Raw genomic sequence first — 21,389 nt, 5'->3', positions numbered from 1 at the left:
ATTTAATGTTTTGAATTTTTTTTTTGTTATAGAAGTTAAAATAATTTATTTTATATACAAAAATCAATCTCACATCAGTTTTAGTCAGACATATATATTTTAAATAATTTTTTCAAACCACAATTTAAAATATATTTTAAATCTAAGATTCTTCCATGGGTAGTATTAATATTTATTTATATTGTTTCTGAATCTAAGATTTTTGTGGAGGCACAGTTTTGATTCGGTAGCTGAACAAACTTTAGAAGAAGGCCATGTCTTTTTGTTGAGATATGGTATGGATTCCCTTTCAAGTTAAGGCAGTACAGACTCGTACCGCACATATTGATAGTACACCCATCCCCTCTTGCAGTACCAAATTCCAATCACCACCTCCATCTCCTCTTAATCCCGCGTTTAATCTTCCTACAATGCTGTTAAGCTCCGCATTATCAACGGCTTAATCTTTTTTTAGCCCGAACCCAACTTCAATTGAGTTTTAAATTATACTAGGCAAGACTTCACTTATATCTTTTTAATTGTTTTTTAAAATAATCTTAAAATAATGTTATTTTGAATTTATTAGGATTAATCTCACGAGGAAAGCCTTTTGTTTAGGCTGTCTATTTCCATGCCAAACTCGGACTCTTAACTGAGATGGGTAAAGCTCCGGGCACTATAGTTAGGAAGCATTTAAAAAGAGTTAATTACTGCTCATTAACTCAGGAGATAATATTTTTTTTTTGTTGAAATAAAATGTGTTTTTGTAATATACAGTGTTCCTTTTTTAGCGCATGATAAAATATTTTAGATAATTTTCGGTACTTAGGTTTTTTCTTTCTTGGAAATTGTAATAAATTAGGAGTTTAATATCAAAATGAATTTTTAGAAGAGAGTTTGATTCAAGGTAAATATTAAAAAACTAGTCGTAAAACCTGATTTGATTTTGACTCGGGACAAGAATCAAATCTAAAAAGCATTGTTTTGACAAAATAAAAAGTTAATGAATTAAGAGTTAGGTTTTGACGGGTTAGATATACATCAATTGAATCACGAATCATCTTAAATTTTGACTAAATCAACTGAATTTTTTTTCTTGTCAATTCGAACTAATACATTTCCTAAGTTGACTAGGCTTCAGATCCGACGAAGCAAGGCCGGGTTTTACAAGAGTGTTGAAAAATACATAGGATCTTGAGCTACACGTTAAAACATTTAACCCGATCTTCAACCACGCATTAGTAAATTACTTAAATTAATGAAGAAGGTGGCGTCCTCCATGATACATGGATGCATCACTCGATCGAGGAGTTGACCCTGTGGAGCCAGTATTATTCTGGGGAGGGGGAACAAAAACACTGCTGTAAACATGATAGATTGCAGGAATCGTCAAAATTCCACGCGAAGTGATTATTATTCTATGAATCATGACTCCATTGAAAAAGAAAAGAAGGAACTAATAACGGATAAGAACATGATGGGCGTGTCTGTATATACATAGTCTTCTTTTTTTTGTTGAAAAAACCATCTAAAAAAAAAAAAAAAAACCATTGCACTTGCATCACACTGCAATAAATATACGACACCTTGAGAGGGATCGTTGAGAATATGGTTGCCTGATGGTAAACTACAATGCTATTAAACCCATCTTCGCCGGAGAGGTCGACTCATGATATATGATATAATATATATTATTTTTTAAAAAAACATGGATGAAATTTATTCATTAGTCAATTGGTTAGATTTAGATGGCCTCAAAAATTAACTTGTAATTTGATTAAAACATATTATTTTAGATTTACTCAAATTAAAACGTTAAATCCATGATCCAAACCTTGAACTACCAAGTTTAATAACCTTGATAAATTATGAATCTGTATTAGTTAAAGTATCGAATAACCAATTCAATTCTAAATCTTAAGTTATTAGATGAGCTTTCAAGATATAATTTATATTATTTTTTATGTTTTATATATTTATCTTGGATCCTTGTACTAATACATATGCAACACTCTAATATTTTATGATTTGAGATTTGATTGCTAAGTAAATCTGTATGAATTTTATTTTTTTTAATCTTTGTTCTTACTGTATGCTATGCTATGCTATGCTCATTCTTTCAATCTCATTTTTCCAATCGGTACAGAGGCAGGATTATCCTCCTCTCCTCAATGCCCCTGCTATCATGTACTTTAGTCACTAAATGGGCCTCCATCACACGAAAGATTTCAGGTGCTCTGCTGCAGCTTCAGTTGCTGAATTTACCCACTTCTTGAGGCTCCAGCGAAGGTAGACAGGGCTTCTTCTTTTTTTTTTTTTTTTTTTAATATTGATATTAAAAATAATTTTAAAAAATAAAAAATATTAATTTAATATATTTCTGAATAAATAATATTTTAAAAATTAACCATTAATCGACAAGTAAAGTGAATTCGTTCATCCCTTGTGGTCCTATTATCCTACATGTACAAAAACACACGTGTCAGCTTATGACCACTGTATATAATGCTGTCTGCTGTACACAGTGGGAAACCTTATTGCTTAGGTATTTTCATTCGTTCAAAAGGATGTCTCGAGAATTCTTGTACAAGCCGGCCCGGTTTGAGTGACCCGCTCACTTGGCATCTGACTCAAACTAGGCCAGTGAGAATTTTTTTAATTAATTTCCAATAATAAAAGAAATAATATTGAAGATTTTGTTTGGCTAACTTTGAGAAATAAGAAAAGAAATGAACATAAATAATAAGATGAACCAAGCAAGGTATTTATTACAATATTGGAGAATCTAGAAAGCAACACTTTTCACAACACACACTTTAAATAAAATAATTTTTTTAATTTTTAATTAATAAGCACGCGCGCATACATACATACGTATGTGTATATATATATATATATATATATATATATATATATTGATTTTCTATTTCCTTAAAATCTTTCCAAGAAAAGCAGAAAAAATCTCACAGACAACGCAATGCACCAATCTTTTCTTTAGATTGTAGACCATGTATATATACTTGTGGAGAATTTCTAGCTACTTTTGCAATACGTACATCTCTCATTTAATATCTTTTCCTTTTTTTTGCCAATTATTATTTTCTAGGAGTTATGGAAATTAGAGGTGTCCAGGACGGATTGTCCACACTTCTCAGCCTTTTGTTGTCAGAAATAAATTTCCAGCCTAATAATGCAGCAGAAAGAGCAAATTACACTTTACACTTGCAGATCGATGCCTGGCAACTGGATGTGGGCTCTGCTCTATAAAATTCACAATTATATTGCAACTACCATTCTTCCAGCTAGCTAACTCGTACTAAACTCCAGACTGCCATAAATGTTTGATCCCATGTGCAAAATATGGGGTTTAGAAACATCTCCGGTGAACAAAAAGCAAACTTATTTAACCCACCGAGTAGAACGAGTTTAACCAGATCGTTTTCCACCCGATTTAATTTAGAACTCAGACTCTAGATTTTGATACAAATATATTCATCGTTTTTTTACTTTTTAACCAAAGCATTAATGGTGTATGTCAACAGATTTTTGGGATAGATTCTTCTAAAGCATTTCTCCATTTGTCCAAGGCAAGGCCAGGCAGAGGACTGTAAACACATGATTTGGGTGTGTACCTCGTATAGCATTTTTGAATTTTTATCCCTTCATTCATTTGAAGAAGACCTTTCTACTGCCATCTCAAGGAGATCTTTGCTAGCATGATTTTTTCTCTTCATTCGCCGTGACTTTTACAAGAGATTTGCTCACATTTTCTTCAAATAATTTGTTGTTTGAGTTTAACTGTGGAAGTTCAGCTGGGAATCTGGCTTCTTTCTAGTCAGGTATGTTCTTGTTCACCTCTGGCAAGAGATCATACTCTCTTACTCCTTTCATTTTTATTCCTGATTATTATTAGTCGAATGTTCCTTCGCTGGCACAAGAGATGGGTAAGGCTTTGAATGGTATCAGACCGAAGCTAAGGTGCTCTTGACTGCTACCCTACAATTGAAAATTAAATGGAGTATGTGATATGATCCCGAGATTTGCTGCCGTATAGCTTTTGATCTAGTAAAAACACATGGATATTACACGCGAGTTATGCTTATCTTACTGAGTATTTTTACTTATTTCACTCATCATATTGATTATTAGATTTATGAGATTTAATAATAAAGTACTAATGATTGTTATTCTATCTATAAGTATAATTATATGTACTTCAATGTTAATTTGGGTTCAGATGAATATATATGAAACTCTACCTGTAGAGCTAATTAGGTACCAACTTGCCTGAACAATTAAGATCGATGGTGTTAGTGTTATTGATTAACAATACTTAATTTATGGGATTAATGTTTCATTAAATTTATATGTGTTTATGGTAGTGATCTATATGTAAGTATCTTCATTACCCTCCTAGATTAGCTACCTAGATTTGATTTAATTTTCCAATAGTTTATTTACCTTTTTCAAAAAGAAAAACTAGATACACATGCACTGGTGGATTAGTCAGGGTATATATATTGTTGCTGAATTTGTACCCAGTTGATATATATTTGCCTAATTGATGGAGGGATTGGTTTTAAGAGTTAAAGCTCCTGGCTTGATGATGGAGTTGAGCTTGTGGGTGGTGGGTTAAAAAAGAAGAAGAAGAGAAAATTATAAGAAGTTGTCGATGGTTTGATTTTCTTTTAGAAGATAAACTATTTGATGTTTTCTGGGTTAAAATTTGGTTATATGAACTCTTCTATTAGTTTGGATGCAAAGAAAATAAAATGAAAAAAATGAAAATTTATTAGATTATGAACTGTTATTTGAGGGTCAAAATTAAAATAATTAGGGATATAAGTATATATATATTGAATATTCAGAGCCATTTCTCCTTGATGATAGTTATTTTTTATGATAACATGATTGATTGATTACCATAAAATGGCATGTAACCATATATAATATTTTATTTTATTTTATTTTTAAAAAATCGAAATATCAATGTTCGGATGCATTTTTGTTGTATTACTTATGAGAGAGATTCATTACGGAATGTTTGCCTTTTCTCAGTAGAGGTCAATATTCTAGGTAATTTTACAGGTTAAATGGTCGCTGTCATTCTTCTTCACTCCACCAACATACCTACACGGACATGCCATTTTAACACATCCACATGTGACTCTGCACCTCTTACTTGCACATATCTCCCAATGTCCCCATGTCTGAACCACGCAATGTGGCATAAAATGGCACCCATGAATCATACCATACATTGATAATAAAAAAAATACAAAAAAAAACATACAAAATATCATGCTGCAATGACCCTTTCTCTAATTTCTGCCTGAAGCCCACCACTTAGCATTGCAGTTAGGCCGGAATTGAACCGGGGTGAAACCTCCGGTGGTACAATTTTAATGTCAAACCTACGCACTACAGAAAGAGCTACAATTTTCATCTCCACAAGTGACATTTCCTTCCCCAAGCAAACTCTAATCCCGGCCTGGAAAACTGGGCACTTGAATGGACTAATTGGGCAAAATGTTCCATTTTCAAGCCACCTTTCTGGCCTAAATTCCATACAATCTATGCCCCAAATCCTTTCCATTCGACCCATTGCATAAGGATGGTAAGTCACCCGAGTCCCCCTCCTAACAAGAGTCCCATCAGGCAAGACATCATCTTCCATGGCAAATTTTGAGTCAAATTGCACTGGCGGGTATAATCTCAGGCTTTCATTAACAACCGCGTGGAGATAATGCATTTCCCTTATTTGTTCATAGCTTGCAGATTCTTGATTTGATGCCAGGACTCGGTTTGACTCCTCTCTGATCTTGGACACAACATTTGGGTGGCTTGCTAGCAGCCAGAAGAGTGTTGTCAGGGCTGAGGCCATTGTGTCACGGCCTGCCAAAATAAAGCTTGTCACGATGTCTCTCAAGTATCGATCATCGGTAATGCAAGCCATGAATCTTGATAGAAGATCTTGATTTGTAGAGAAACCTAACTTCCTTTTCTGCATGATGACCTCATCAGCAAGAATGTTGACAACCTCAATAGCTTCCTTGAGATTCTTCTCTGTGCCTATGTTGAAATACCTTTTGATCTTCCAAACTAACGGCAATGTTGCCATAGCCCTCTCTGCTGACAACTTCGATGCAAGATCGAAGGACTCAGCGAAAACAGAAATCGGCAATGATGATTCAAGACAACCGGGGTCTAACCCGAAAGAAAATTTACAAATGTTATCGAACGAAAATCGTCTGAAAACATCTTGTAAATCTATTAGGCCACCATCTGTACTCTTAGCAGCTGATGTCAACAGAGGGAGAAGGCGGCACTTGATCTCAGTGTTGACAATCTCAAATGCATAGTTTCGAATCGAGACGCTTGCAAGCTCTAGACTAGCCATTTTTCTTTGAAACAGCCACAAATCTCCATCTACATTGAAAATACCTTTACCTAGAAAATCACCAAGGATCGTAGAAAAGGGCCTGCCTTTTGGGTAGTTTTCGAATTTTGTTTTCAGAATGTACTCAACATTGTCAGGATTTGCAGTGATTGTGTTGCCAAGCACATGAATGTGAATCGTTTGTCTGGGAGAATTTTGGAGAAGGTGAGTGTACCAATCACAGATATTCTTGAACTCTCTTGACCATCCTGATAAGAGGTAATTAGTGCAAATTTCACAGTTGCAGCACCGGAATTTTGATCTTAGAAGATACAGCAGCACAAAGGTTACAAAGAAGGGGATGGTGAGAAAGAAAAAGGAATACCAAAGAGTAGCCTGCAAAGAATCTTTAGACTCCATTAATGTGGGAAGCTTACACCTCTAGTGGAAAAGAAGAAAAGAAATAGTGCTAGGCTGGTAGACTACTGGATGCCCTTTAATTTATAGGACTATCCCAACTCTGTGTAATTCATAACATCATTTTATCTTGTTCTTACATAATATTTATTAATTTCACAATATACCCCCAATTTTTATTTTTATTTTTATTTTTATTTTGGTCCCAGAAAATAATTTTTCTTGGGAGTTTCATGGAAATCACAGATTGCGATGGCTTTAAATTTGAAAGCAACTAAAGCATGATCTTTTCATCACTTGACCTTTTTCAAAATCATGCATGAACCAATTACAGCCTTAAAAGAAGCAAGCATTTTTAAGATAGAAATTGCCTGTTCAATTATCAAGAAACAGGCTATTTTATATATTGCTATGAATTGATGGTATCCATATTAATTTATATATAGGAAATTGGATTAATTTATTTGATGAATTATGTGAATTTTATTATTGTTTTTTCAAACAGATTAATTACCTAATTCATGCATTTTCCATATTCCCATTTTATTTAAAAAATGCCTTCATTTGACGACTAAAGATCATTCGAAGCTGATTTTTAAGATTTAAGACAAGATTTTATGACTTACAATAAGTAGAGAGACGATCAAAAAGTAATTGATAATTAGCATGATAGGTGGATCGCATTATCAATGATAAAGACTAAATTAGTCGTGGTTGCAGAGCTATTCTGATTTTTTTTATTATTATTATTTTTGTAAGTGGGTCATTTTAAAACTCATTAATTACTATTTCACTATCTCTTTTATATCATTCAAATCGTAATCTATCTTTAAATTTCTTGATATAATTAGAAATATAATATATAATATTCCATTTTCACATCACAATATATATATATATATAACTAATTTTGTATTCGTGTCATTAATAAAAAAACTAAGATAACACCATTATGTAACATGTTTCTTTTTTTATTTTTATTTTTATTTCAAAACAATAGCCAAATATTATCTAAGAGAATATTTTGGATATGTTTTTAGATAAATTATTCTATTATTCCAACAACATTGTTGGAAAAACATAGCAAATTTACCCATGATCTTTCTATTTTGAACATTTATATTCAATTATATCTCTCATCTCCAACATTTTCATAGATTCCAATAAGGCAAAAATATAACAAACAAAGACAATTCAATTTGCTTAATTATAAACCTAAATTTAACAGATTTAAAAATCTTAAAGGTCAACATCCTAAAAAAAACACCATGAGCTTAACATAGAGGAAGATCTCGGCTCTTATGAGCTCAATTTAGAGAAAAAGCTCAACGCCATAAGCTTAGTCTAAGAAAAGAGCTCAGCCTAAAATAAAAGCATAGTTCTCATGAGCTCACTCTTGGAGGAGAGCCCAATGTAATGGGCTCAACCTAGAGAAAAAACTCAACCCTTATGAGTTCAAACTAAGAAAAGATCTCAGTCCCCATGGGCTTAATCTTGGAGGAGAGCCTAATGCCTTGGGTCTAGCCTTAGAAAAGAGCTCGACATTTGAGAGTTCTCTATCTATCATAGGGGACCTTTTTATTGACTTGATGCATTTTGGATGATACTTTCCCTACACTCTTAGGTGTATAAAAGTTTTCTAAAGGCCTGCTATATTTTCATTAACATTAAGTTTTGTAAGGGATAGTGTATTAAAGTCTTGTAAAAGCCTGCCATATTTCCATCAACATGAATGTTAAGTAAGGAATAATATATAAAGAATCTCTTAAGAGCCTACTATATTTTCATCGCATTAATGTTTGTATAATGGATACTTATCTCTTATTAGAACTATCATAACACAGTCTAGCCCCTCATTTCCATGAAAGAACAAGACTCATGGGTTATAAATGCCCCATCAATTCTTTATACTTTAGGTTCACAATTTTCATTCCCTACTACATACATGTTTTCAGAGCATCTTTCTCTAAAATATCATTACATTCTCTCTATAAAAAGATATTTACTTAAACATTTAAGAGTCCCTAAATTTACCAAAAGAGATTTTTTGTAGGTATCGACCATCAACCACTTTGGCCTATCAGGCACCAGGTATCGGCAACCAGCTATCTTGGCTAGAGAAAATAGATCAGATTACTAGAATCAAGAGATTTGCTGATTATCCAACACATAAGGTTTGCTTCTATTTTACTTGAATTTTTTAGGACCTCGTCACTTGCCAACTATACAGATCTTCATGTCTTTAAATACCCATGAAATCTTGCTATCACATGTCATAAAATTTTTCTTTAATACTAAAAAAATATAACAAGGAACTTCTATTCATACCTTTATTCTTTTCATGTTATTAAACTCTATTAATCAAGCTATAATTTATAAATTTAGGACCCGCCATAGTTCTAATTTTATATCAAATTAGATTAGAGTTAATTTGGTCAAACCTGATTGACTAAGCGAGTCAATTCATAACTAAATCAATCCAATTAAAACCCTAATCAAACTCGATTTTAACTATTTTTTTTCTTAAAAAGATCTTAAGATGATATTTTTTTATTAATTCAGGTTGACCCGACCAATCTATTACCTGACCCTTAAACTGAATCATGAGCGTAGCATGGTTTTATAATTGTGTGTTATTCACACTATCACATGTCATATATAAAAATTGGATGATAGACTCTTTTCACATGAAAGAAAGAAAATCATGAATCATTGTAAAACAAATTCTTACCAATAACTTGAAATTATTAAACACGATACCTGAATTTTATATTTTATCGATGAGCTATTTTATTAGTATTTAGACACTAATTTTGTCGGTAAGACTTTTACTAACAAGATCATGGGCGGTTGGAAAAATTATCGTTCGTTAGTATTTTTGTTTGTATTTACTAATATTTTGATGGTATCACATGTCTAGTACTATTGCAAGTGTTATATGTTTTTGAATTGAACAAACACAATTTTAATAATTTTTTATATTTTTATATAAAGAACATTATTAAAAAGGTGTTCATAAAATATAAATGTCATTCCTTTGAAATTTAAAAACAAAAAAGATTTTCAATTACATTACCAACAACCGTTCCGACCGAAATGATAATATTTTATAATGCAATAAATTGCACATGTGAGATAGCACCGTCCACATTTGGAGTCTTCGAAGTTTGGAACCACAAACTTTAGAGTACATATATATATATATATATATATATGTATGTATAGCTCGAATATATCGCCTGGGATGAAGATGAAAGTCGGTTGGCCACTTGGCAAAATGTTTTGCATACGTCATTGTATGTGTAACGCTGCATAAACAAACACTCAACACCCATGTGCATGCTTGTTCTGTGTGTGGGGAAGTTTTGTAAGTGCCATAGTTGTCTAGTCAGTTCGGATAACTAGGTTATTGGATTTGGATTGAGTTTGACTCATTTAATATATATGAGTTAACTCATTAATATCAAATTCAATTTAAAATTTAATTTAAGTTATTGCTTCGGGCTTGTTTAATAACTATGTTAATTGCGTTGGATCCATCATCCGTGAGTCTTTTTGTCCTCCTACGTACCCTGAGGTTTGTGTAGTTTTGTCTCTGTATTTCTTTTATCTAAAATGTTGCTTCCTCCTGTTTAATCGTTTTTGCTCTTCTATCCGTTACCGTCAAAGACAACTTAAATTCCGTTCCACCTGCCTCTGAAAGCCGATATCATATGATGGCCATACTTGTGATGGGATGGATGGCGTTTCAATATTGTCCATTGACGGAAATTAAGGTTAAGCAGGGGGCTGCGATTAGGATAATAAAGAGCAGGGACGATATTGCACCACTAGCTTGGTGATGTAATTAAGTTAATTTATTCTACTATGTTAGTCATGGTCAAGAACTTCACATCATTTGCAAAAGCAAAAATGCTTTCGGCAAGGTAATTTTTTTTGTTTTTTCAAGAACTACTTCTGGTAACGCAATTGGTTTGTCAACTATATATATGCATTCTAGTGTAATTTTCTGAAAGCAGATTTTTTAGCATTCGGTTGGAACAGTCATCGAATAAATACGCTCATCTTGGAAGATGGAAGAGATGCACAGACACTTGATTGTAGGAAAACCATTCATTACACATGAATCTCTGATCTGTTCTTGATTTGCTAATTGTCAACAGCACATCCTATGTTCAGGCAGGATGTTTTGACACAAAAAATTCCTGATTGGGAGATAATTTATTTTTGCAGAGGGAGTATATATACAGTGGGTTACGCAGCCTCAATCATGATAGCGACAAGGATGGCTCCTCTAGAACGCTTGAAATTGAGATTGTCGTCTGGACAAGCACAGGACATCGGAATGATAGCACATACTGGGAAATAGGGTTATTTGTACGAGCGACTTCGTCGAGATTGGCTGCTCAAGAGTTGAGGGGAGAATCATTAATGTCATTTTCACCATGACAGGATGCAGAAGAAGGGTGGATTTCTCGTAAGTAGTTTCGTTATTTGAAGGTCCAGTTTCGCAGCAACTTCGATTACACGCTGCGTTAAATGTAGGCGTGAACTGTTTATTTTAGCTGCAGAGGTGAGAAGGGGGTCGAGGGTACGGAGGTCCCCTTGGTGCAGGGAAAATATCGAAGTCGTTTAAAAGTCGCTGTACAGGCCAGTTCATAGGCATCAGCAACTAAAACGTACGATAGAAAGAAATAGCCTGGAGAAAATAATTAAATCAAGCTTTTCAGTGGAAATGGTACCTTCTGGTGAGATGTGTGCAATTTTTCAGAAGATTAACTAACCCTTTCTTTTTTATTTTCCCCCTTTAGCGAATGAATTGCGGAAACCATGAGATTCGATTTTTGGCTCTCTGGATAGAGTGCTGCTGTTGTGATCTTATTGCCGTTCATGGGATTCGGATGTTTTTTAAATATTTTTTATTTAGAAATATATTAAAATAATATAGTTTTTACTTTTTAAAAATTATTTTTAATATCACCCCATCAAAATATTTAAAAACACAAAGAAATATTAATTTAAAATTAAATATAAAATAAAATAAATTTAAATTTTTTCAAAAATATTTTTGAAATACAAAAACAAACAAACAAACCTTTTAATACGTGATCTAACGATGATTTCATCATGTTTGAACAGTGCTTTTCTCATAGTAAGTTCTCCAAATAACAAGTAAGTGGGCATTTAATCTTACGAATGTAGCTAAATAGCAATCAATATTTTGGGATTATATTTCCTTAAATTTTGCAGCGGTCCACATGTGGGGAATCATTAGTTGTTATGGTGGATGGCTAATTGGAGCTCGCCTCCTCAAAGGCTCATTGAGTTTTTACCCCCTTAAATGCGCTGCCAGTTGGGGCAATATTATTTCTTAAAGAAATAATATTGATTGTTTATTGTATTCCTTTTCTTCTCTCGATTGCTTACCAGCAAGTTGTTTTTATTTTATTTGTTTTTATTTTAATGTAAAGACAAGTTTTCCTTGCACAGTACTCCATGAATTTAGTTGATGGGTATCATTTAAAAATAATATAAAAACGGTCCCACCCAGACACAACATATCTATGGTTCAATCAAATCACAAAAACAAACGGGTAGCAACTTTGATGCCCGCAAGCCACTCATTCGTTAACGAACACTTTCTTGTCATGACATGTATTTAATATTGTGGTAATTTTTGTGGTTGTAGTTTAAAAAAATTATTTTATAAAAATTATTTTTATTTGAGGTTAGTTTAATATTTATATATGTTTGGTTAAAATTGTAGCTGAATTTGGAATTGAACAATAAATAGTTTAATGTATTTGATTAAAAAATTATTTTTCAAATTAAGGTTATATCATGAAATAAATAATACTTTATATAAAATATTTTTTATTGTTCAATTAAACTATCTACAATTCCATCACGTATAAAATACATCCGACAAGGACTACAGTTTCCTTAGTTTTTAAGATTGCGATTAAATTCTGCAAATGTTATGTCATCAATTAATAATAAAAAATTTATTTTATTTTTTTTATTAGGCCTGACCTGATTCAATGCATTTAGCTTTGGACCGAACTCGGTCCGGCCGGAATCATGCATCACTGTTCACGTGAATAGTGGATGCATGCTCCACTGTTCACGTGAACAGTGCAGCATGGTTCGGCATTTTTATCCGCGCAAAGCAGCTCCTAGCTACTTTCCCTCCCCCTGCGTTTCAAACGCAAAAACACTGTGAAATCCATAAACAGTAAATTATGTTTTTTCCTTTATCAAACAGGTTGTATCTATATTTTAAATAAAATACAGGCACAATCTCATTACCAAACACTTTCTTGTCATGAACAATTATTTTGCATGCAACCAAAACCTATGAAATAGTAATCCAAGACCTCTTATTGATTATCTGGGTCATCATGTCACTATTTAAGCTATTAGATTAACTCATCAATCTCAAAATATGTTTTTTTTAAAATAAAAAGTCTTAAAAAAATCAAAATGACTTATTAATTTGTAGACAATAATTTAAAAAAATTACATAGAATTAATATGAAATGTTTTATCTAAAATATTTGACATGATCAGATATTAAATGAACATTATACAGATTTCATAGTTGATACACCAAACTTATCCAGATTAATGCTATCCTTATCACATACAATTGATTAGGACGGATAAAAATAAAATAACTGGAGTTAATCAAGCTGTTCTAGTTAAGAAGTGACAATGACTATCCCACTTTCACTAAATAATAATAATAAAAAATCCTCTATTGAACAAATTAATATAAAAAACAAAAAACCAATATGAACATTTATAATAGTTTTGAAACCCGCCCGGGACCCGGTTAACCCGAGGCTGAAACCGAACTAGGTTAATGAAAAAAATAAGAAAAATCATAATCTGATGTGATCCGGCCGACCCGGCAAAACCCAGTTGCAATTCATTAACTTCTATTTTTATTTTTATTTTTACTAAAATAACTTCATTTTTATTTTTTAAAATCCAGAACCTCAATCTTCGACCGGACACATGTTTAAAAACTGTGATATTTATGACTTGTTGGAAAACTAAAATCGGAGAAAGAAGGTGATTCGGTGACACCTTGGCTTCTGAGCTTGTGTATCTTACCAAAGCAGACTGGAACTCTTGGATGCCACGAAAATCCTAGGAAATCGCTTTGGCCTCATCAATACTGTTACATCGTCCAAATAATGACACATGGTATAGAGGCCGGGTCGTTAGATTTGAGCGCCAATGTTGATTTTTCTTATTGTTTTATATATATAGTTGGCCAATTAATTGAAAGACCGAAATATATAATTTGAGAAAACAAATAACAAAAAGCTATGTCCGCATGCTTTACAAGAGCGTTGTCTCAAGTGCAAAACTAAACTCTCTGCTCACAAAATTAATATATAGCTTTTGCAAGATTTATATATCAATTCGTTCATCAAATATATATATAGAACTAATTTAATTTAAATTAATCAACCACTAATAATAATAATAATAACAATACTTTTTATTTAAGATATATTGTAAATTCTTTTTGTTAGCTAATTAATTAGTTATCTCCATGTAAAGGAAATAGAATTAATTAATAGTGAGTTCATCTCGTTGTCTCATTGATTTTAATTAAAAGATCTATATATATATGCATGGTAAACTAAGATTTCATCTCGTCGAATAGGAATGTTAGATTAAAGAATGTTGGAGCCAAGCTTACTTTCTTTTCTCAAATGGCGGCTCCACAAATTAACCCTATATATAAGGACGACCAGAATCACTCCACATAAATTTCTTTCTTTCTTTCTTTCCTTCCTTGTTTTTGTTTTTCCGATGGAGGGAAAAGGAATTTTCCTGGTTGTTTTGCTTCTTTTTTCCCTCGTTGCTATTTCCACAGGTTAGACGATCGACTAATTCTCTTCTTCTTCTTCTTCTTCTATTTTCCTCTGTTAGTTTTCACGAGTCTTGAATTAACACATAACCAGTGCTTTCTGATGATAATTAACCATTCATTGTTTTCTTTGGTATTTCAGCTCAAATTTGTGCCGACGGCTCTCCAAAACTATTTGTTTTTGGAGACTCCTATGTTGATACTGGAAATTGGCCGAAGAATGTCAGGGGTCCATGGAAAGAACCTTTTGGCAAAACATTTCCCGGCAAACCAACTGGTCGAGCCTCCGATGGTTGTGTCCTGACTGACCATATAGGTGCTTAATGACTTTTCTCTCTTATGCTAATTTTCCTTGTTTTCTCCTTTTATTTTTCTTTAGAACTGAGAGAATATAAAATTATATTTAATTAAACCCAGCTTAATTTGACAAGTCAATCTGAAAATTATCTCGGTCAAGTTTATTTTATTTTTAAACTACAGAGAGCTGGCTGGGTGTTCAAATCTTGATGACCTGACTTCCGTGAAAATTCAAGTGAAACTTTGTTAAATCAATTCTAATGATTTCTTTTTAAATTTTTATTCAAAACATTGTTTTTTCTTAATTTTTTTTTTTTGCATCATTTCAGTTAAACAAGTTCTTTTTAAACTTCTGCAATCTCAAACAACATTGTTTTTTTTAAAAAAAAGTTTTCTGTTTTTTTGCATCATTTCATTTAAAAAAATCTCAAACAACTTGTTTTTGGGACATGCCTGGTTGATCCACCGATTTCAAGGTTGAGCGGCCAACCAGCTGCAACTCGACTGGGTTAGATAACTATGTATGGAAGTGTGGTTTTTCTAATACAATTATAAGATTTCAGTTATTAAATAATATTAACACATTTTTTCTCTTTTACTTTCATGAACTATATATATATATACGCAGCTTCGTTTCTGGGAATAGAATCACCTACACCTTATCAACTGAAAGATGCATCAAAAAATATTCAGCAAGGATTAAACTTTGCATATGGAGGCAGTGGTGTTTTCCCTTCAACATGGGCGAAATACAGCCTTTCAGTCCAGATCGATCAATTTGAACAGCTACTCGATGAAAATGAATATAGTCAATGTGACCTTGATAATTCAGTTGCTCTGGTTTCTACTGGAGGCAATGACTATTCATTGTATTCTGCGGCCAAAAAAGGTTCCAACGATGTGAGTAGTTCTTAATTACCCTAAATAAACTAAGTTTTACAAGTATTTTTTACGTTGAATATGTAGCTTTTTAACTTGTATTTTTTGCATTTTTTTACGTGACAGGGACTGCCTGCTTTCACTGAAGGACTTGTTCACCAGCTTGCTGCAGACTTACAACGTATTGCTCACCTTGGAGTGAAAAAAATTGTAGTGGCAACATTACCACTTCTAGGATGCTTGCCTGGACACATAATTCCACCAAATTCATATCAGAATTGCGATGAAGAATCCAACAAAAACGCCATGATTCACAACCAGCTATTGCAGAAAGCAGTAGAAAAGTTGAAAACTGATGATGGAAACAAATGCACATTTGTAATTCTTGATCTCTATAACGCTATGGTTTCTGCAATTGACCAATTCAGACAGAATGCAGGTAATTTTTGTTCATGATTTTTCAACCGCTTTTTTTTTTTTTTCATGCAACTCAAGTTAATGTTTGATTAACCTTTCTTCTTCCTACTTGTCACAGCAAATTCTGAGTACAAGAACCCCTTGCAGCCATGTTGCTCCAAGATTGTTGATTACATGTGCTCAGTGGAAGGAGTATGCACGAATCCCGAGTCATCTTTCTTTTTTGATCTGGGACACCCTTCGGACAATGGCTGGAATGCTATTTTTTCATTTCTGAAAGGTTCTCTTCACAAAGATCTAAAAGTTTGAGGATGGTTCCTTATATTTGCATACATTATATATAGTCCATCTGCGGTTTCATCCCTTATGATGGTATTCAATTTAAAAAATTGTCTTCCTTGTAATATTATTTCATACACTTAAATTATATAGTTGATTGAGAATAACTAAGAATATTGTTTAAACTTTCATGTCCAAGCAATTAGTATTTCTGAAGCTCCAAGAGATTACGCGGGAGATCATCACCTTGGATTTGTGATGAGATGACGCTTCTTGTACTTTAATAATATTAAATAGAATAAGTTAACAAAGTATAAATAGACAGATGGTGAGGTGTTATGATCCTAGAGTTTTCTCTTTAATTTAATTTAATCAGACTATGAATTAAAGAAAATTAGAAGATATAATACTCGAAAATAGTCAAACTCAAAATTCAAATCAAGTTGTGTTTCTTTACCCTTATTTTGTTTGGGAGTACAAATAAAAATTTGCTAAAATTTAAATTTTATTAGCAAAATATCTTCTGAATTAAAAATTATTCTGCCAATCTTTAGCTTTAAAAAAGCTAACATTCGAGTTGTCAGAGTGTAACCTGTCACTGAACATGAAATATTGAGCTTGTCTTACTATGGATATTTAGAAGCGTGGTTGTTATTATTTTTCAAATAATTTTTTATATTAAAATATGTTAAAATAATATTTTTTTTTTAAAAAATTATTTTTAAAATCAATATTTTAAAATAATTTAAAACATATAAAAAAAATTTAATTTTTTACAAAAAAAAATTAATTTTTTTTTTTAAAATACAGTTTGAAAGTGAAATATAAAACTCCCAGGACCTTCAAAGAAAGCAGGTAGTTCGACTTGCTGTGGTTGAATCCTTCTTCCAAGCTTCACTGTCCTGCCATTTGTATGTGTTTTCAGAGTGAAAAACCGATGTTTTTATCACAGAAAAAGTTTAGCTAATTAAGGTTGCAGAGTGGTTAACAATGGCTGTTGGAATTGATAGACGATTGATCAAGACGGAAAAGAATGCACGGGGGCTTGTTCCTTTAAGTTCAAGATAACATTAATAAACAAGGAGCACAAAAATAATAAGTTAAAGATCTAGTTTATTGTGACTGGATCTTCTCTTGAATCTAAATTTATTTTATTAATTTAATAATATATCTGCTTGATGATTTATATAATCTGTCTGTAAATCATTCATGGAGGACGATTAGGCACGTTAATGAAGATTTGGCTGCGTAGAAACTATGAAGTGAAATAATGAACACTTTCATTAATGATCACACTTTCTTGTCGTGAACAATTTTTTTTGCCTGCAACCAAAAACTATGAAATAGTAATCCAAGACCTAGTCTGGGATTAGTATGTTAGAGGATCTAGGTTACGAGGTTAATATTTTTAGTTACCAAGATCATTTAGATCAATTTTGTTTGGAAATATTTTTTTTTAGAAAAGATAAATCAACTTTAGATAAAAATCTTGATACAGTATTTTGAAATTACACCGCTTTCGTCTAAGTTTGATTGAATAAATATCCCAATCAAATTGAAATTGTTATAATTACAAGATGTGAAGGATCATCCCACATTTCTTAAGTAAAAAAAGTCCTCCATTGAATAAATATGTAAAAAAAAGACAACAAGAATATTTATGATTTGTTGAAAAATTAAAATTATCTTAAATAGAAAAAGTCCTCCATTGAATAAATATATATATATATATATAAAAGACAACAAGAATATTTATGATTTGTTGAAAAATTAAAATTAAAATTAGAGAAAGATGGTGATTTGTTGACATCTTGGTTTCTGACCTTGTGTATCTTAGCAAAGCTGTTTTTTTATGTTCATAATTCTTCACGTAAGATGGAACTCTTTTGACTTGGATGCCACTAGAAGAACCCTAGCTAGGTCCAAACAATGACCAGGTGAAGAGATTGGGTCATTGGGTTTGTTGGGTTTCCTAGTTAGTGGGCCAACAGTGAATTGTTGGGCAATTACTGATATTGTTAAATAAAAATATTCTGTACTTTAAATTAATTTTTATAAACTCTAATTAAATGGTATCTAGTACTAGTAGTCTATATTTGTACATATGGAAAAGATATGTTTAAATTTATTTTTAGTATTATCCACTTTATTATTATTAAATTTTATGCTAAAATAAATAAATAAAATACAAGAAAATTCAAAGTTGTATATCTTAATTTAGCTCCCACTAAAACACAGACCTTAATCACTATATTACTACGTTAAATACAGGTTTAACCTTAACAGCAAATAATTGCTCTACAAAATCTAAAAGCTAACTTTTTTTTTATCGTACTGCTAGTACGTACGAGAAACAGCGAAACTAGTTACTGATGAATTGGTCTTACTTGGGCTAATAAGGATGAGAGAGACCTAAATTGATGACTTTAGAAGACTCTTTCAAAATTAGAAAGCCTCGTACAGAGATCATTCTGAACACACCCAGCCTTGAGAATTTATGGGTTTACTTTATGATGCTCATGGCATTTTTCTCAACAAAAAGCTATGAAGGAGTAAACAAAAAAGAGGATGCTTGGTTCTTTTCCCCCGCCATTAGGGAGAAATTTCCAGGCATTTGTTAGAAAGAGCACTCTTTTTTCTTGCAAAAATATGGACAAATCATAAAAATTATCCTTAAATCATCAGATGGAGAAATTAAGATTATGGCTTTGCGGCTCTTGTCATAATTGTCCTCTTGCATATTAAAACGAAAATAAATATTTATGCCGCCTTGAGAAATCATGTAAGAAAATGATTTGATGACAACTTGGCTTAATTTGACAGCACATATATAGTAACTTACCAAAATTATTTATTTAATTAAATCATAGTCTAGAGTTGAAACTCTCAACGACATGCAGACATCAAAATTGGACCATGACAATACATACACGTTGTGTCGTGGCATAGGTTTTACCCGGACAAACCTTAGTATAATGTGCATGATCATGCTCTATAAATGGATGAGTTCCCTTGTATTCTTCTCCATCTTTCAATCTTAAGTCTAAGTCTCTCAATCCTAACATCTTGTGTTAAACTACACTAGCAGGATTAGCTAGATATTTTGTGTGTGTAAGAACTACTTAGTGTTGCAATCGAGGTTGAGAATACACGAAGAAATGGCAGTGAAAGTGGCAGCAGCTTTCATTTTTATGCTGTTTTTCTTGAGCACAGCATGCCAAGCAAAACTCTCCTCTGCATTTTACCACAAGTCGTGTCCTAATGCAGAAAGTGCTATCCGAACTGCCATCAGAACTGCAATTGCGAGAGAACGGAGGATGGCGGCGTCTCTCATTCGCCTGCACTTTCATGATTGCTTCGTGCAGGTATTTTGGAAACTATATATGGCAGCCATTGTTCCAGTCTAGTATTTAACTTTGATCTAGAAATTTACTCCATGACTTATTCCTTTTTTTTTTTTTTCAGGGATGTGATGCCTCGATCTTGTTAGACGAAACATCCTCTATCAAGAGTGAAAAGACTGCAGGAGCCAACAGGAACTCTGCCAGAGGCTATGAAGTCATAGATAAAGCAAAATCTGAAGTAGAGAAGATATGTCCTGGAGTGGTTTCTTGCGCGGATATCATTGCTGTGGCAGCAAGAGACGCATCTGCTTATGTGAGTATATAATCAATCCACCTCTTTATCTTTGTTTGCATTTCAAGTTACAAATTCAAGATCGTTAATTAGTTTTAAAAAATGTGGCAGGTGGGTGGTCCATCTTGGGCAGTGAAGCTTGGAAGAAGAGATTCAACTACAGCAAGTCCAACTTTAGCCATCACAGAACTACCTGCCTTCTCTGACGACCTGGGGAGGCTTATTTCTCGCTTCCAGCAGAAAGGCCTTACTGCAAGGGACATGGTTGCTTTGTCAGGTTGGAACTTGTAACCAACACACATAAGAAGCCTTAGTTATCATTATCATGATGATGAATATTAATTCCTGATGCTAAAATCATTCATTTTGTGATGCAGGTTCGCATAGTCTAGGACAGGCCCAATGCTTTACATTCCGTGATAGGATACACAGTGACAATAATATCGATGCTGGGTTCGCTAGCACTCGCAAGAGGCGTTGTCCACTTGTTGGTAGCAACTCAACTTTGGCTCCACTCGATTTGGTCACACCCAATTCTTTTGACAACAATTACTTCAAGAACTTGATGCAAAAGAAGGGTCTCCTTCAGTCAGATCAAGAACTTTTCAGTGGAGGCTCCACAGACAGCATTGTCTCAGAATACAGCAGGAATCCTGCGAAATTCAGCTCTGATTTTGCATCTGCCATGATCAAAATGGGAGACATCAGTCCACTCACTGGATCAGCCGGGCAGATAAGGAGGATTTGCAGTGCTGTCAACTAGTTTTTCTTTTTCTTGAAATCATTCGCTTAATAAAGTGTGCAGAGGCATGTCCTAATTATTTTATCAATTGTTCATTCTTCAAATTTGTCAAGTATAACTTAATAATAAAGAAAATTCGTTTCTTTGCTTATCATTAATTTTCGTCTTTTGACGGTCTTCATCATACCCTCTCATCTGGATCCTAGCTAGCTAGTACTCCTCAGGCCTTTGGCCTTTAATCACTGGAATTGATTGTTCAAGAACAAGAGAAACAAAAGATGGAAGAACGCGCATAGCTAGATTATTTTTGCCTTTCAATTTTAATGACGGGTCTCAGAGTATTCCACTTGGGTCCCCCTTGAACATGCATGCATGGCCCAATCAACCTTTACCTTCGAATTTCTGCCTTCAATCATGAAAATGAGTACCTTTTTGTCTTCATTATTTGTTTCAAATTTTAATGATGGTTTTTTATT

General features: G+C 33.0%; 3 protein-coding genes across 3 annotated transcripts; 2 read left to right on the top strand and 1 right to left on the bottom strand.

Annotated features, from left to right (window-relative positions):
- Positions 1-5,214: 5,214 nt before the first annotated feature.
- LOC133696595 (cytochrome P450 94C1-like) lies at positions 5,215-6,929 on the bottom strand. The gene has a single exon (XM_062118818.1). The coding sequence runs from the start codon at positions 6,776-6,778 to the stop codon at positions 5,279-5,281; it is 1,500 nt and encodes a 499-aa protein (XP_061974802.1). The 5' UTR covers positions 6,779-6,929; the 3' UTR covers positions 5,215-5,278.
- Positions 6,930-14,449: 7,520 nt separating this feature from the next.
- Positions 14,450-16,720, top strand: LOC133696886 (GDSL esterase/lipase At5g03610-like). Its single transcript, XM_062119177.1, has 5 exons — positions 14,450-14,669; positions 14,806-14,979; positions 15,589-15,860; positions 15,966-16,278; positions 16,375-16,720. Exons 1-5 carry the CDS (start codon positions 14,474-14,476, stop codon positions 16,563-16,565), a joined length of 1,146 nt encoding a protein of 381 aa, XP_061975161.1. The 5' UTR covers positions 14,450-14,473; the 3' UTR covers positions 16,566-16,720.
- Positions 16,721-19,591: 2,871 nt separating this feature from the next.
- On the top strand, positions 19,592-20,972 carry LOC133696000 (lignin-forming anionic peroxidase-like). The gene is made up of 4 exons (XM_062117996.1): positions 19,592-19,900; positions 20,001-20,192; positions 20,283-20,448; positions 20,549-20,972. The coding sequence occupies exons 1-4, from the start codon at positions 19,694-19,696 to the stop codon at positions 20,932-20,934; spliced, it is 951 nt and encodes a 316-aa protein (XP_061973980.1). The 5' UTR covers positions 19,592-19,693; the 3' UTR covers positions 20,935-20,972.
- Positions 20,973-21,389: the final 417 nt, after the last annotated feature.

Source organism: Populus nigra, chromosome 6, assembly GCF_951802175.1.
Source record: "Populus nigra chromosome 6, ddPopNigr1.1, whole genome shotgun sequence".
In the NCBI taxonomy this organism is placed as follows: domain Eukaryota; kingdom Viridiplantae; phylum Streptophyta; class Magnoliopsida; order Malpighiales; family Salicaceae; genus Populus; species Populus nigra.
Note: the sequence above shows the minus strand (reverse complement) of the source record. Positions and strands in the feature narration are given on the sequence as shown.

Excerpts from the sequence above, each read along its gene's own strand:
- LOC133696000 (XM_062117996.1), top strand. The coding sequence starts at position 19,694 with ATGGCAGTGAAAGTGGCAGCAGCTTTCATTTTTATGCTGTTTTTCTTG. Across the intron at positions 19,901-20,000 it reads TTCATGATTGCTTCGTGCAG|GGATGTGATGCCTCGATCTT; the intron begins GTATTTTGGAAA and ends TTTTTTTTTCAG. Across the intron at positions 20,193-20,282 it reads CAAGAGACGCATCTGCTTAT|GTGGGTGGTCCATCTTGGGC; the intron begins GTGAGTATATAA and ends AAAATGTGGCAG.
- LOC133696595 (XM_062118818.1), bottom strand. The coding sequence starts at position 6,778 with ATGGAGTCTAAAGATTCTTTGCAGGCTACTCTTTGGTATTCCTTTTTC.
- LOC133696886 (XM_062119177.1), top strand. The coding sequence starts at position 14,474 with ATGTTGGAGCCAAGCTTACTTTCTTTTCTCAAATGGCGGCTCCACAAA. Across the intron at positions 14,670-14,805 it reads CCTCGTTGCTATTTCCACAG|CTCAAATTTGTGCCGACGGC; the intron begins GTTAGACGATCG and ends TTGGTATTTCAG. Across the intron at positions 16,279-16,374 it reads CCAATTCAGACAGAATGCAG|CAAATTCTGAGTACAAGAAC; the intron begins GTAATTTTTGTT and ends TACTTGTCACAG.